A 14798-nucleotide genomic window follows, 5' to 3' on the forward strand; every position below is an offset into this window, starting at 1 on the left:
AGACACATCCACACTGAGCACATCTAATATTAACTGTACAGCACTGTGGTCCATTTGCCTTTATGCTTTCTGAAATTAAAATAGAAGATTGAAATGCAGGGCACAGTGTGGCATCGTCAAAGGACTTGAGTGTTTTATGTATTTGAAACAGTAATCTCTGTCTGTTCAAAGACTTCAGCGATTAAAACATACTTCAGAAGACCAATAAGTGGGAATTTCCAAGGATCCTGCTTTACAATATTACCATTGCACTTGGGTCACATTACTGCCTGTGAACCACATGCTAATAGAAAGATTGTATGTGGTTTCTCATAAATCCCATACAGCACACTCATTCTGCTGACAAATTGCTAGCTTAGTAACTAGCTTAATGTAGTGACACTACTTAACCTAAATTAAAGTACCTTGGCTGTTTTAAAAAGTATTGCTTTCCCAGTAACACCACATGGCTAATTTTTGTCACATTGCATTGCACACACAACTTTACAGACAGTGAACTGAAGCAATAAATCAAACATGCTCTCCTAAACTATTTCATGACTTTTCTGTGAAAGAATGAGAAGAGTGTGGAAATGAGAGTAAAATGGGTTTAGATGAAAGAACGCACTAAGAGCTGTCAGAACAGAGAGGACTGAGGGAAAAACAACCAACTGATGTCTGGAAACTAAAGCAGTCTCCTGAGAATACAGCAGCCAGGTGTGCTTTCACGGTCTCTGCTCGGCTCTCTCTCTCTTTCTCTCTTTGTCTGTCTATTCATCCATCCATCTATCTATCTATCCATCTTCCATTTATATATTCATGTTCCATGATCCAGCCATCCATCTTTCTGTCTGTCCGTCCATCTATCCATCTTTCCTTTATCCATTAATGTTCCATCATCCTTCCATCTATCTGTTTGTCCATTTATCCATTCATGTTCCATCATCCATGTTCTATTTCTCCATTCATGTTTCATTATATGTCTTTCTGTCCATCTGTCAGTCTGCCTGTCCGTCTTCTATTTATCCATTTGTGCTCCATCATCCATCTTATATATACCCATCCACCCACTCATGTTCCATCATCCATTCCTCTATCCATCCATCCATCCATGTTCTATTTCTCCATTCATGTTTCACTATATGTCTGTCCGTCCATCCATCAGTCTTCCTGTCCATCTTCTATTTATCCATTTGTGCTCCATCCATCCATCCATCTTATATTTATCCATCCACCTACCCGTTCTACCTACCTGTCTATCCAGCTGTAAGTCCTTCTACCTATCCATCCCTCTTTTGTCTGTCCATCCATCCATTTATGATTCATCAACCCTCTATTGTTAAGTTGGAGAAAGAATCACCATTGGCTAGTAAATTTTAGTTTTTACTCACCAGCGTAATGCAACTGAAAAAGATATTAAGCAAACCGAGAAAGGGGGCCTCTTCATATATATGACTTCACGCAATATAGTATACTGTACATCTTATTTTTATATTTCGCCTTATTTTAATCACATTTTAGCTTTTTAAAAATGTACAAATTTCCATTCTATCAATTTATATGATGTTATGAAATTGCATTTTTAAAAATGAAACAAGCTGTTGTCACTGTTGGAAATTTCATGCACATTTTTAACAAATTCACAAGGATGGAACCTAATAATGAAAATTAGGGCTCTCTGCTTATGAAATTTGGCTGACGATTAATTGTCAAACAAATGATTGTGATTATGACGATTAACTGTCGGTTTTATGGCTATAACGATTAATTGTCTATTAGGTCTTTCACGAATATGACGATTAATTATCATACTGTACAACTAAGGTCTGGTCACATAATTAAATAAGGGTATACGATTTCCTTTTCAGGCTTCAAAAAACGTTTGAATTATATTTTATATTTGATTGTCAAAGTAAACATTTTAAAATAAATAAATTATTTGAATTTATAAGTGTATTTTTTCACTTGTTCACACTTCTGCCAGTGCAGTAAAGACAACATATACTTGTATTCAAGATACATTCTCTGTAAGCAATTCTAAATATCTTATATGTTGTTTCTTAGGTAAATGTATCTAGTTTTAAGGATTTTTAGATATTTTAAAATATTTTAATATTAAATATTATATTCAACATTCTCCGATTAAAATGTTTTCTTCTGCAGTATAGCTCCTGAAGTAAATGTACGTAAGAAATTTTAGATATTTATATTGGAAAACAAACCAAAAAACAAATCTAAAACATTTTTTTGTTGTTGTTTTTTTTTTTTGCATTGTATAAATGGGCTAAGACTACACTTTCTCTCACCTTTTTGGTCACTTCGACTCATCTTCAACACAAAAAACTCCCTCTTCTTAACAGAGCTTGAATAAGCGATTTTCTGAATGATAAAATACACACCGTGACATATATTATGATTCACTATGTGCCATCACGTTATAATCTAGCTGCTGCAAGTGTGTGCGAGACAGCGTTTTAGTCGGGAGAAGTTTGAAATTCTCTTACGCTGTTTTTCACACGACTCTGACCGCACAGAGAAATGCCAGTTTCAGAGTGTGTGCTTATTTATACAACCCACTTCCTTATTATTTGAACTTTAGTAAAGGATGCATTAAAGATATAATGCCAGGGTGTTTCCTTTTTAGACGCTCTGACAGGCAAGTTTTGCTCAAGAGGAACGTTAGGCAAGCCTCCATTTTATTTCATGTCAAGACGACACTGCTTCTATATTTACTTATTTTGTATTTTTGTTTTATAATTCCCTCATACTTGGCAATCTACATCACCTTAATCTGTTCAGAAAGTGCGTCTGGACTGTGAGCTGTGTATTCTTCCTCTCCTCATTCAAGCGCAAGCTGAAGTGCTGCTCTCCTGCGTCATCACTAACATTTCAAATGATCTCATGTTGCGTTAAATGAGATCAAATGACTATTCAACAATGGAAATTTACAAAGTTTGTCTACGTTGTCGATAACTATGACTAATCGTTTCAGCCCTACACCCACCCATCCGTTCGTCTGTCCATCCATTCATTTATGTCTGTTCATCCAACTATTTATCCTCCATTTTTCCATGCATGCATCCATCCATCCATCTCGGTTTGTCTGTCTGTCTATCAATCTGTACAGGGGGACTGGAAGCCACTATGCAATACAGTAGTCTATCAGACCACACTTGAATGGGTAAGAGGACTAAATCATCTCATCTTTACTCTCCTTCATTATCCTTTCCACATTTCTTTCGCTCCTCTGGTTTCCCCTTCCCTCTCCCTAAGAGAAGCCAAAGTGCTCCTTTATGACGTACAGAGTGAAAACTCAACATATCAGTCTGACAACCATGGACAAGAGCCTCTCGAATTCAGCACTCTGTGAAGAGACCACAGTTAGACATCACGCAAGTCTGGCTACCTGATAAATATTAGGGATGTGCATGGATAGTCGACATTCAGTTAACCGTTAGACGCGCCACCATTCGAAAACCAAAATCACTATTCTATTCTGTTATTCTATACATTAGTGGTGGAGATTTTGATTCATTTTAGTGACATGATTCTTTTGATTACATTCACCAAAAAGATAAGTTCAGATTCGTTCACTGATTCGTTCACTGATCAGATCTTGAAGTTACGCCTTTGCGCCTGCAGATGGCGCCAAATGGCCGTCTTTTATGTAATAGCTCTGAACTGAAGGCAGTCAACAAGTCTAGTAGACCTTTCTCACAGACTGTGATGAAGTGATTCCACCTCATTTATCAGCGTAAATCTTGCAATTTATTTTATATTATACATTTAAATATTGAGCGTAAATTTATAACATTATGCTTTGTGTTTTATTACCCTGGAATTAGTTTTAAAAAACGAATTACCACAACTGCGAGGGGGTTTCTTTTACAGCTGCTGAGAGAGTGACAGTAAATTTGGCATCTTTTCCTATTTTACTGTCTTAATCCACTGCTCCCTATTTTTTTCCTCTTCTGGAATGTCATTAAAACGTAATAGTGGATTTTTTTCTTTTGGTCTTGGAGGAAAATGGGTAACTGAAAATAATATTTGCTGTGATCTCCCATTCATCGCTGTCGAAGTTTACCCTGCAAACGTTTACTTCTGCATTCCAAAACCCGGAGTGTGAAAAAGGTCTATTATCCTTTATTAAAATTCTAAGAGACTTCAGCAATGCTGAGTGTTAAAGCATCATAAGTCTTTGCCCACAAATGACAACAAAGAATATCTATCATAATGTGAACTGCTGAGCACAACTTTAAGAAAAAAAAAAAAAACGCAACAATACTTGCCTTAAAATAATTATGCGTTTCAATAATGTGCATATGTCATTGTAATGTGTGGTCATCACTCATTTTTACACTTTTATTCACTTTCCATAGGCAGCTCTCACTCGACGTGGTCACCGCCACTGGCAGCTCTCACTCGACCCGTCACCGCCTGTCACACGCACGGTCAACAGTCATAAGCATCTTCCTCATGATCAATGGCAATCCTCACGGCAATTCTCTGTTGACCTCTCTTACCAACAAGGCATTTCTGTCCACAGAGCTGCTGCTCACTGGATGTTAGTGTTGTGCCGATAGACGCTGATCTCGGGGATTGACGATGGTCAGAGTGATCGCCAACAGCTGATACCTTCGATGTCAGGACGATATTTGGCTCGTTTTCCCATTAATGTATTAAATTATTATTATTATTATTATTATTATTAGGCTATTATAAGATTAATATTACGGCACACAGACACGCGCTCGAAGAAACACACTTTATTATATTTTTAAGAACAGATGACAGAAAAGCTGTCTATGCGTATGTATGACACACTGTTTCTATGGAGGCGTGCAGTCTCGTGGAACACGCGCATGCAAAAGGTTCTCACTCTTTCTTTGTTTCTGTCTTCTGAATTTTTTTTATTTTTTTTTGAGAGAGAACAGTATCATCTAAAAGTGCTGTAAATGACCTCAGACATCTCAGCTCAGGAGGTGTTTTGAGTTCAGTTCACTTTATTTCCACAGAGCAGTTCACTGTGACCACAACTCTGCAGCCTATACATCTGTGATTAAAAAATAAAATACAAAAACATGTTCACCTTGAACCATGATTTATATTTCAGTGATTATTATCATCATTATAATTATTTTTACATTTATAATTGTTTTATGTCTTCATTTGTGTAAGTAATTTTCTGCCTGCATGTTTAGACGGATACTTGCCTGATGGTAAATGGAAAGGTTGTTACTTATATGTGTGTGTTTTTGATCACTTCGTTATTTTAATTGCTTTTTCGTTTCATTTGGAGTGCAATTTTAATTTAGAAATGTATTTGATTTGTTGGGCCTCGTGTTTTCAGATAGAAGACAAAGGCAGGCCAAACACAGTCGTAAAACCTAACTCAGGCCCACATACCAGGTCATAAATTATACTGATAAAATTCGCGCCAAAATCAAACAAAGGGAGTCCAAAACAAACTACAAATCCCATGATGCCTTGCTCACTAAAGGATCGAACTCTCAACCCCTATTGGATGAGGCACACGACAGAACGCACCTCAACCATGACATCATCAGGAGTAGAAATACCTCTGAAATGCTTCCGGGATTTGCTTCCAGCAACTTTGCTCGACATGGGTAGACGCAGCTCATCGCTGCTCTCAGGTGCAGCCTCGTGGCACAAGGAAGTAACATCCGACTTGAAACTGTGGCCATACAATCTCCATCTCGCTGGACGAGTTGAGATTACTCTGTGTTCCACCGAACACTAACGGATCCGAAGGAGACCGCCGAGCAATCCGCATCTTCATCCGTTTGCCTGCAGAAGTGAAGAGAAAAGATTTCTCTTCCCTCTTCAATCAAGTCAACGTCGCTGATTTCTCCGCCAGCCCGCCGAGAATCAGCAGCCGTACCACCCGCTGACAGAGCGAGGAAACGGCCTCCCGTCATTACCCGAGCCTCGAGGAATCGAGTCAGAGTTAAAGGACGGATGAACACACATTCTACGTCCTCATACGATTCAAGTAAGAGGTTTACGTCTGGGCAGAGATAGAATATTATAGTGTGTTATTCTTGTGTACCAAGGTCTTTGCTTGTACAGTTTACAGACCGCCATGTCCGCTCATTATTAATAGTCAGGGTATTAATTATCACGAATTTGATTTGCTGTATTGTGGTCCAGCCACAATGGACTGTTGTGCATTTCCGCCATTGCCGGTGAGACCGGCAAACTGAGTTTATCCATTAAAGAATCAAAGAACGCTGGACGGTTTACGCCCACATTCCCTGGCCGGAAGTCTCGTGTGACATACTCTCCACGAGAGTCACATCTGCCATTTTGTGTGCATCCCTCCTTACACACACACACACACACACAAAATCGCTCTCTCACACACACACACACACCCTCATGTGTTATAGGATTATTATGATTTCCATATCTAATCATGTCACTGTTTAGTTTGTAGTTGTAAGTTAATTGACTGCATTGTATTAATTATTAATTGATATTACTGCATAAATAAACTTTGTTATATTACAAAGAGAAGTGTTTTGGTTTGTTTTGCATACACCTGTGTCATGCTGACGGGATGTCAGTGCTCGGATTCAAGCCTTCATTCATTGTTTTTTCCCGAAAATCTATATTCTTCGGATGTCGATTTTCCTAAGAAAACAATCTAATATTGAGACTGTTTTACTATCTGGTTATTAGTCCCTGATTCCAAGGTGGTGCCCCGTCAATGTTAATCCTTATTAATATTCTATTGATATTTAATAATTGATAATTATCTTTGATGATTGTTGAATTTGAATGATCAATAAGCTAGTGTTAATTTAAATTAATGTTTCATCGATGTTAACAATTATCTTTGATAATTGTTGATTTAAAGGATTAGAAAAAGCTAACATTGATTCTCAATGATTTTAATAATTATCTTTGATAATTATTAATTATTGCTAATAACCCACTCCTAAACGTAGCGCACTACATTTACTGGAGCCCCATGAGTTTTTTATGAGTTAGATTCAATTAATTAATTTAAATATTAACTAATATCTAATGAAATAATTATTAAATATTTCTGATAGTAACACTGATCCTAAACAACCAGTAAAGCCCTACAGATTTAAGTTTTTCATTTTTTAAATACATTTAATTTTCAATGCAAAATTATTAAAGCAAGAATATTCACCGATCCCACAGCCTGGGGGTTGCCGATGTAATTGGATATTGCGATATTATATATGTACACACACACACACACACACAGTTGTGTACAAAAGTTTGCATAACCCTTGGAGAATTGGTAATACAGTATATGTACCATTTTTAAAGAAAACATGAGTGAGCAGGCAAAACACATTTCTTTTCTTATGGGATTCATATTCAACAGTAGGTTATAACAGAATGGCACAATCATAAAACAAAACATGGCAACAAAGAAAAAAATGAAATGACCCCTGTTCAAAAGTCTGCATACCCTTAGTTCTTAATACTGTGTATTGCCCACTTTAGCATCAATGGCAGCGTGAAGTCTTTTGTAATAGTTGTCTATGAGGCCCCAAATTCTTGCAGGTGGTATAGCTGCCCATTCGTCTTGGCAAAATGCCTCCAGGTCATGCAAAGTCTTTGGTCGTCTTGCATGAACCGCACGTTTGAGATCTCCCCAGAGGGGCTCGATGATATTAAGATCAGGAGACTGTGATGGCCACTCCAGAACCTTCACCTTTTTCTGCTGTAACCACTGGAGGGTCAACTTGGCCTTGTGCTTAGGGTCATTGTTGTGCTGGAAAGTCCAAGAGCGTCCCATACGCAGCTTTTGTGCAGAAGAATGCAAATTGTCTGCCAGTTTTTTCTGATAACATACTGCATTCATCTTGCCATCAATTTTCACAAGATTGCCCGTGCCTTTAGAGCTCACACACCCCCAAAACATCAGTGAGCCACCACCATGCTTCACAGTAAGGATGGTATTCTTTTCACTATAGGCCTTGTTGACCCCTCTCCAAACATAGTGCTTATGGTTGTGACCATAAAGCTCTATTTTGGTCTCGTCACTCCAAGTTACAGTGTGCCAGAAGCTGTGAAGCGTGTCAAGGTGTTGTCGGGCATATTGTAACCAGGCTTTTTTGTGGCATTGGCGCAGTAAAGGCTTCTTCATGGCAACTCGACCATGCAGCTCATTTTTGTTCAAGTATCGTCGTATTGTGCGCCTTGAAACAACCACACCGTCTTTTTCCAGAGCACCCTGTATTTCCCCTGAGGTTACCTGTGGGTTTTTCTTTGTATCCCAAACAATTCTTCTGGCAGTTGTGGCTGAAATCTTTCTTGGTCTACCTGATCTTGGCTTGGTATCGAGAGATCCCAGAATTTTCCACTTCTTAATAAGTGATTGAACAGTACTGTCATTTTCAAGGCTTTGGATATCTTTTTATATCCTTTTCCATCTTTATAAAGTTCCATTACCTTGTTACACAGGTCTTTTGACAGTTCTTTTCTGCTCCCCATGGCTCAGTATCTAGCCTGCTCAGTGCATCCACATGAGAGCTAACAAACTCATTGACTATTTATACACAGACACTAATTGCAATTTAAAAAGCCACAGGTGTGGGAAATTAACCTTTAATTGCCATTTAAACCTGTGTGTGTCACCTTGTGTGTCTGTAACAAGGTCAAACATTCAAGGGTATGTAAACTTTTTGATAATAAATGGCTTCATGTGATCACTATCCTTAAATAAAAGACAGATTTTTTGCATGATCAGTCATATTTTCAAAATCAATGCCAAAATTTCACAATTTCTGCCAGGGTATGCAAACTTTTGAGCACAACTGTATATAAATATATTGTGAAGGAGGGAACAAAACAAATTTAAATCACACATAAAGTATTTTCACAGACAACGAAATACCCGTCCGGTAGAGAATGCACAGATGAAGTAGGTTCTTTGCCAAAGAGATGTTGCCCTTCACAACTGTTGTGAAGCCATCTTTCAAAAAGTTGAACAACACACAATTGAATTGCACTTATTTATTTTTTATATTTATATTTCACTTAAATCCTGCCTTCTCAGACAAATAGGCCCATGCCTTGATGATGACACACAAAGTTGAGAAATTTGAAAAAAAAAGCCATTTTTTTCCATATAGGCCCAATGATGGGGACTGGGTCTGTCGAGCTCCAACAATTATAAAAAAAAAGCACCTTAAAATTAGTCCAAAACACTTGTATGCAATATTGCAAGCCATACAATAGCTTTGTGTGAGGACTATAAAATGTTTATGCCCTTCCCTCTCTAACTTCCCTGCGTCTCATGGACTCGGATGTACGTCACTGCTTACGTTGTGTGAGTGCCCACTACTGGCGGAACCCGTGCAATGGGTTTAACTGGAACACCCAAAAAACCTTGATCACTTGGAGCAGTTTGAGGGCTGATGTCATTTTGTGAAATTATTTAGTGATTTTTGCACCTGAGAAAAACATGTTTTTTAGAGATTGATGCATTCAGATTTGGGTAAAGTGTAGTTGTAATTTCAGAGACATATTTATAAATCTTTTCTGTTAAGAATTATTATTTTTTTTCTTATTGGAATTAATTGTTAGAAAGGATTATTTTTTTAGTTTTAAGGATTACATTTTAGTGCATTTTACACAAATGAAAATGGTAACATTACAATGAACACAAAGGCTAAGGCTGTGTAACATACAGTCAGTTTAAAGGGATAGATCACCCAAAAATAAAACTTCTATCATTATTTACTCACCCTCATGATACCCCAGGAGTGTATAGCCCTATTCGGACGGCACTTGTTTCTCAGGGTGACGACTGTAAAAGCAAATTTTCAAGGCTCCTCTGTGATAAAACTCATGCATTTGAATGACAATTAAATCACGGGGGACGAGTGAGACTATTTGTCGATCACGATTACAGTTGCACTTGTTATATGGAAAATTCATCAATCCACAAACTGTGTCCTCTGGATTTGCGTTTAAATATGTTTGGAATTACGCTAAAGTGAAAATACATTTTTTAAAGCACGAAGGAACCATGCTGCAAAGCGCTGTGGACATTTACAGTGTACACTTTCACATAAGGCACAAGCCAAAATTCTTGCGAAGAGCAAACATACTGCACTTAGCAGTGGTCAAAAAGAATTTCCAAAACGACTTTTGGATTTTAAAAAAAAGATGTGGATTCTGATGGTAATTAAATTACCACACGACCTCTGTGTGTCAAAAAACAGTAGGTAATTCAGCTGGGAATTTTCTAGCCGGAGATGGGAGAAAAACACCAACATTTCAGATTCAGACCGTGAAAAAAATAAAAAAAATAAAATCACTGACTACCCCCTGTAAATGCTGGAATTACCTCACGTCCCCAAGTAAAACAATTGCCGACCAAATGGGGCTTATGACTTTCTTTCTTCACCACAACACATTTGAAAATTAGAATAATATCTTAGCTCAGTAGGTCCTTAAAATGTAAGTGAACGGAGATTTCTCTTTTGAAGCTCCAAGAATCACAGACAGTCAGCATAAACGTCATCCATACGACACCAGCTGTTAAATGAATGTCTTCTAAAGCGACACGATCACTTTTGGTGCGAGAAAGATAAATATTCAAGTATTGTTTTTTTACTCTAAATCATGCTTCCGGTCAGCAGCGGTATGCGCGTGTGATGTAATCGCATTGACATTTGAAACGCGTAAGAACTGACGCAAGTGCATCACAGCCGGAAGAGCAGTGCTATTTACAAGTGAGGAGGAGGAACGCTGTACAGAAGCTTTGTTGGTTTTGGTTTAGATCAGTATTTATCTGTTTCTTTACTCACAATGGTGCATTTGTTGTTCTTGGATGTCTAAACCGAGTGGAGAACGTGAGATTACATTGGTATCACACGAGAGACCGCTTGAACTCCACCCATTGGTGAAGCTTACCAGAAGCTTTTGATTACAGTTAAAAAGTACTTAAACTTTTTTCGCATAAAAAGTGATCGTGTCGCTTTAAAAGACATTAATTTTTAACCGCTGGAGTCGTATAGATGACGTTTATGCAGACTGTCTGTGATTTTTGGAGCTTCAAAAGTCTGATCACCACCCACTTTCATTTTAAGGACCTACTGACCTGAGATATTTTTCTTTTTTCTTTAAATGTGTTCTGGTGAAAAAAGAAAGTCATTCACGAATTTTCATTTTTGGGTGAACTATCCCTTTAAGGTAACTACAAGAACTATGCTGTTAAATCTCAATATAACTTTTCTAAACTGCTTAATTGCCCTAACTTCACTAATCATACATTAAAGTTGTGTGGCATATGGGAAGGTTAAGCGCGATCTGTACTGTGATGTCAAAATTGAGTTGCATTGTGGGATATGGAGCTGCCTGAAGTATACATCAGAGTAGGCTTGCTCCCTTGGTCAAAATCAAGGGGCTGAGCGTCTGTCAGAAGAAACTTCCCTCGTTCACTCAACGAAGTGGAACGGACTTGCAAAATGGCAATGGGGACTCCCCTGAGGGGAAATGGTTCGGGAAGTTAGCGAGTGGATGTTTAAAGTCAAGTGGAAGGCAATATTTGTCATATTTAGACTCGTATTGAAGTCTACGTTATTTGTATTTGGTTTGGCATGCAAACCAACAGACAAGGATCTGCTTTTATTCTTTTTATTTATTTATTTTTGTATATGAGGTTCAATTGGTTTTTTGCTCAGTGGGCTTATTAGGAACAAAAGGGGTCAATGAAAAATAAAGCTCAATAATTTAAATGTAAAATAATTTGTGTGAAAATCCCAGGAGATCAGCAGTTACAGAAATACTCAAACCAGCCCATCTGGCACCAACAATCATGCCATGCTCCAAATCACTGAGATCACATTTTTTCCCCATTCTGATGGTTGATGTGGACATTAACTGAAGCTCCTGACCTGTATCTGCCTGATTTTATGCACTGCACTGCACCACATGATTGGCCGATTAGATAATCGCATGGATGATGGTGCCAGATGGGCTGGTTTGAGTATTTCTGTAACTACAGATCTCCTGGGATTTTCACGCACAACAGTTTCTAGAGTTTACTCAGAATGGTGCCAAAAACAAAAAACATCCAGTGAGGGGCAGTTCTGTGGATGGAAATGTCTTGTTGAAGAGAAAGGTCAACAGAGAATGGCCAGATTGGTTCGAGCTGACAAAGTCTACGGTAACTCAGATAATCGCTCTGTACAATTGTGATGACAAGAATATCATCTCAGAATGAGATGCGGGTTGGCACTGTTTTGGCAGCACCAGGGGGTCCTAAACAATATTAGGCAGGTGGTTTTAATGTTGTGGCTGATCAGTGTATATACTATATGTGTGTGTGTGTGCGCGTGTATATATATTATATATACATACATACACACACACACAGTTATTTTTAAATCTTTTTTGTATTTCATTTTTATTTATGCATATTGTTTATGTAATTTTTTTCTCAAAAGAAAAGCATAGTTTGGTACATTAGTGAATAAAACAAAATATAAGATTCACATACGTGTCATATGTGTTATTTTTACTGTGCATTTTAATTTACGAGTAATCGAGTACTTGTTTTTTCTTTCTCAAGGTTAGAGTAATTCGACTATAAAATTACTCTTAAATGCCCATCCCTAGTGAGGACCAGACAGAAATGTAAAATGCCACTTACTGATATGACCTTACATCTACTTTTGTGTTCCACAGAAGATAAAAAAGCCATACATGTTTGGAACAACATGTAAATGATTACAGATGTATTCCTTGAAACTTATTCAGTAGTCTTAGCTGTTCAGTCCCTCTTCTCCAGCACCGATTAAACTGCAGAAAAACAACTGTGGCAGCGGCAATATAAAGATGACTGCTGCTGGTTCTCATGAGAATAGCTCCAGGAGTTTGTGTGTTGAGGCTGACGACAACATGACGACCAGCTGACACAGTCAACAGAGGAGAGGCTGAGCTGAATGAAGGAGCGCTGGCAGAGCTTCAGCCGTGACTAAGAGCAGCAGGAACAAGCATGTGTTCTGACACCCACTGCCAGCCTGCTGGGTCATCTGAGCCAATGCACTTTAGCAAAGGGACATGAGCAAGTAGTCATTTAATACACAAATTAAAGGGACCATTCCACTAGGGTAACCTGAGGTTAAGTGCCTTAATCAAGGGCACAATGATGGTTTCATGAATAAACCCTTGCAGGTTTCGAACCCACAACCTTTCTGCTACCAGTCCAGATCATAAACCACTACACCACACCACCCACCTACCTATCTATCTGAGACTTTAAAAAAAAAAAGTCAAAGGCAAAACTGAGTGAGCATAGTGTATGTCTCTTTAAAAGATGCCTTTGAATTTCTGCTTTTCAGCACACACCACTTACATACCAACTCTAGATGTTGTGTTAGGCATTTGCAAAGCTTATTCAAACAAAAAGGCAACTTTACCCATAACACTTGTGTGTGTGTGTGTGTGTGTGTGTGTGTGTGTGTGTGTGTCAACCCAACAGCAGGTGAATTGTGTTATTTCAGAAAAAGCCAAGCAGTGATGCTGCAGTCCATTAGCCTGTCAGCTAACAAGACACAATTCAGCATCTATACTCATGTCAGATATATCAACTACAGGTCCTGCCATGACAAACTGGGCAAATGTAAATAACATAGGCCGCGAGGTTTATTTATTAGCTGTATCATTGTGTATCACGTGTGTTTGCACAGTAATCTGTGACTAACACTGACAGAGATGAATGAATACATGACTTACCGGGACAAATGCTTCAGGATCTGCTTTTTAATTATTCCTGCCATCCCGTCAGTCTCGCTATCTTTCCAGCATCTCAGAAATCAAGAGCGCACAAGCACACACACACCGATCACGACTGACTCCGCTGCTGCCGCTGCTAATGAGGCCTGTCACAAGTCCAGCGCCGCCTAGCGACAGCCAATGAGAAAGACCGTTTCCACTTCATGTCAAAATAAAAGACCTCCAAGGACGGAGACTGCAGATGAAAAAGCTCAAACATCAAATCAACTTTCATTTACCAAATATACAGCATGCAGCGTAAATAAATGGTATTTTTCAAGCTCAAAATATATAAATGAGTAAACATAGTGCTATATTTTGGGTGCAGTGTTGGGTGTAATGCATTGCTAAGTTATTAATTTCTGTAATTCAATTACTTTTTCATTAAAAAAATAAAGGGATTACTCTTAATTTTTCAGTAATTTAATCACAGTTACTTCTGATGTAATTGCGTTAAATACTGTATAGACTCTAGAACAATTCTATATAAAACAAAAGTGAATTTAAAATCGAAATTTAACATCTAATGTTAAAATGTATGTTTTCTAATTTAACGCTGCACCCTTAAATTCTTTGGCCAGTTCATGAATAATTTATTTGATTTTATATGATTTATTTGGAAGAATTAAAAGAACAATTTCATGTCTATCCTTGTGTTTTTCATCTGGTCGAGGTTGATCAGGGTTTTATTAAGTAATTTGTGATAAGTAATGCAATAGCTTTTCAGAAAGAGTAATTAGTACTGTAATCTAATTACACTGTAGAAGATGTAATCAGTAGTTAGCAATTAATATTTTTTTTTAAATAACTTACCCAACACTGGTTGGGTGCAAAACAAGCATGAATTAATTAAATTAATTTTTAATCATGTTATAATGGCAAAATCACTTTCAGGGTAAATTAAATGGGAAAGGCATGCAATCTAAGACTTTATGAATAACTGAGACACATCCTCTTAATTCAGTTTATTATCCTGATTTAAAAAAATAAATAAAAAATAAATAAACTAAGAATACTATGATGTA

General features: G+C 37.7%; 1 protein-coding gene across 8 annotated transcripts in view; it reads right to left on the reverse strand.

The window, feature by feature from the left end:
- bltp3a (bridge-like lipid transfer protein family member 3A) overlaps positions 1-13864 on the reverse strand; it is a 57522-nt gene extending 43658 nt beyond the window's left edge. For all 8 annotated transcript variants that reach the window (XM_051659745.1, XM_051659744.1, XM_051659742.1 and 5 more), the window contains exon 1: positions 13735-13864. In XM_051659745.1, coding sequence (XP_051515705.1) covers positions 13735-13778 — 44 coding nt within the window. In that variant the 5' untranslated portion in view covers positions 13779-13864. The remainder of the gene's footprint in view (positions 1-13734) is intronic.
- Positions 13865-14798: the final 934 nt, after the last annotated feature.

The sequence above is a fragment of the Myxocyprinus asiaticus genome, chromosome 28 (assembly GCF_019703515.2).
Source record: "Myxocyprinus asiaticus isolate MX2 ecotype Aquarium Trade chromosome 28, UBuf_Myxa_2, whole genome shotgun sequence".
Taxonomy (NCBI): Eukaryota; Metazoa; Chordata; class Actinopteri; order Cypriniformes; family Catostomidae; genus Myxocyprinus; species Myxocyprinus asiaticus.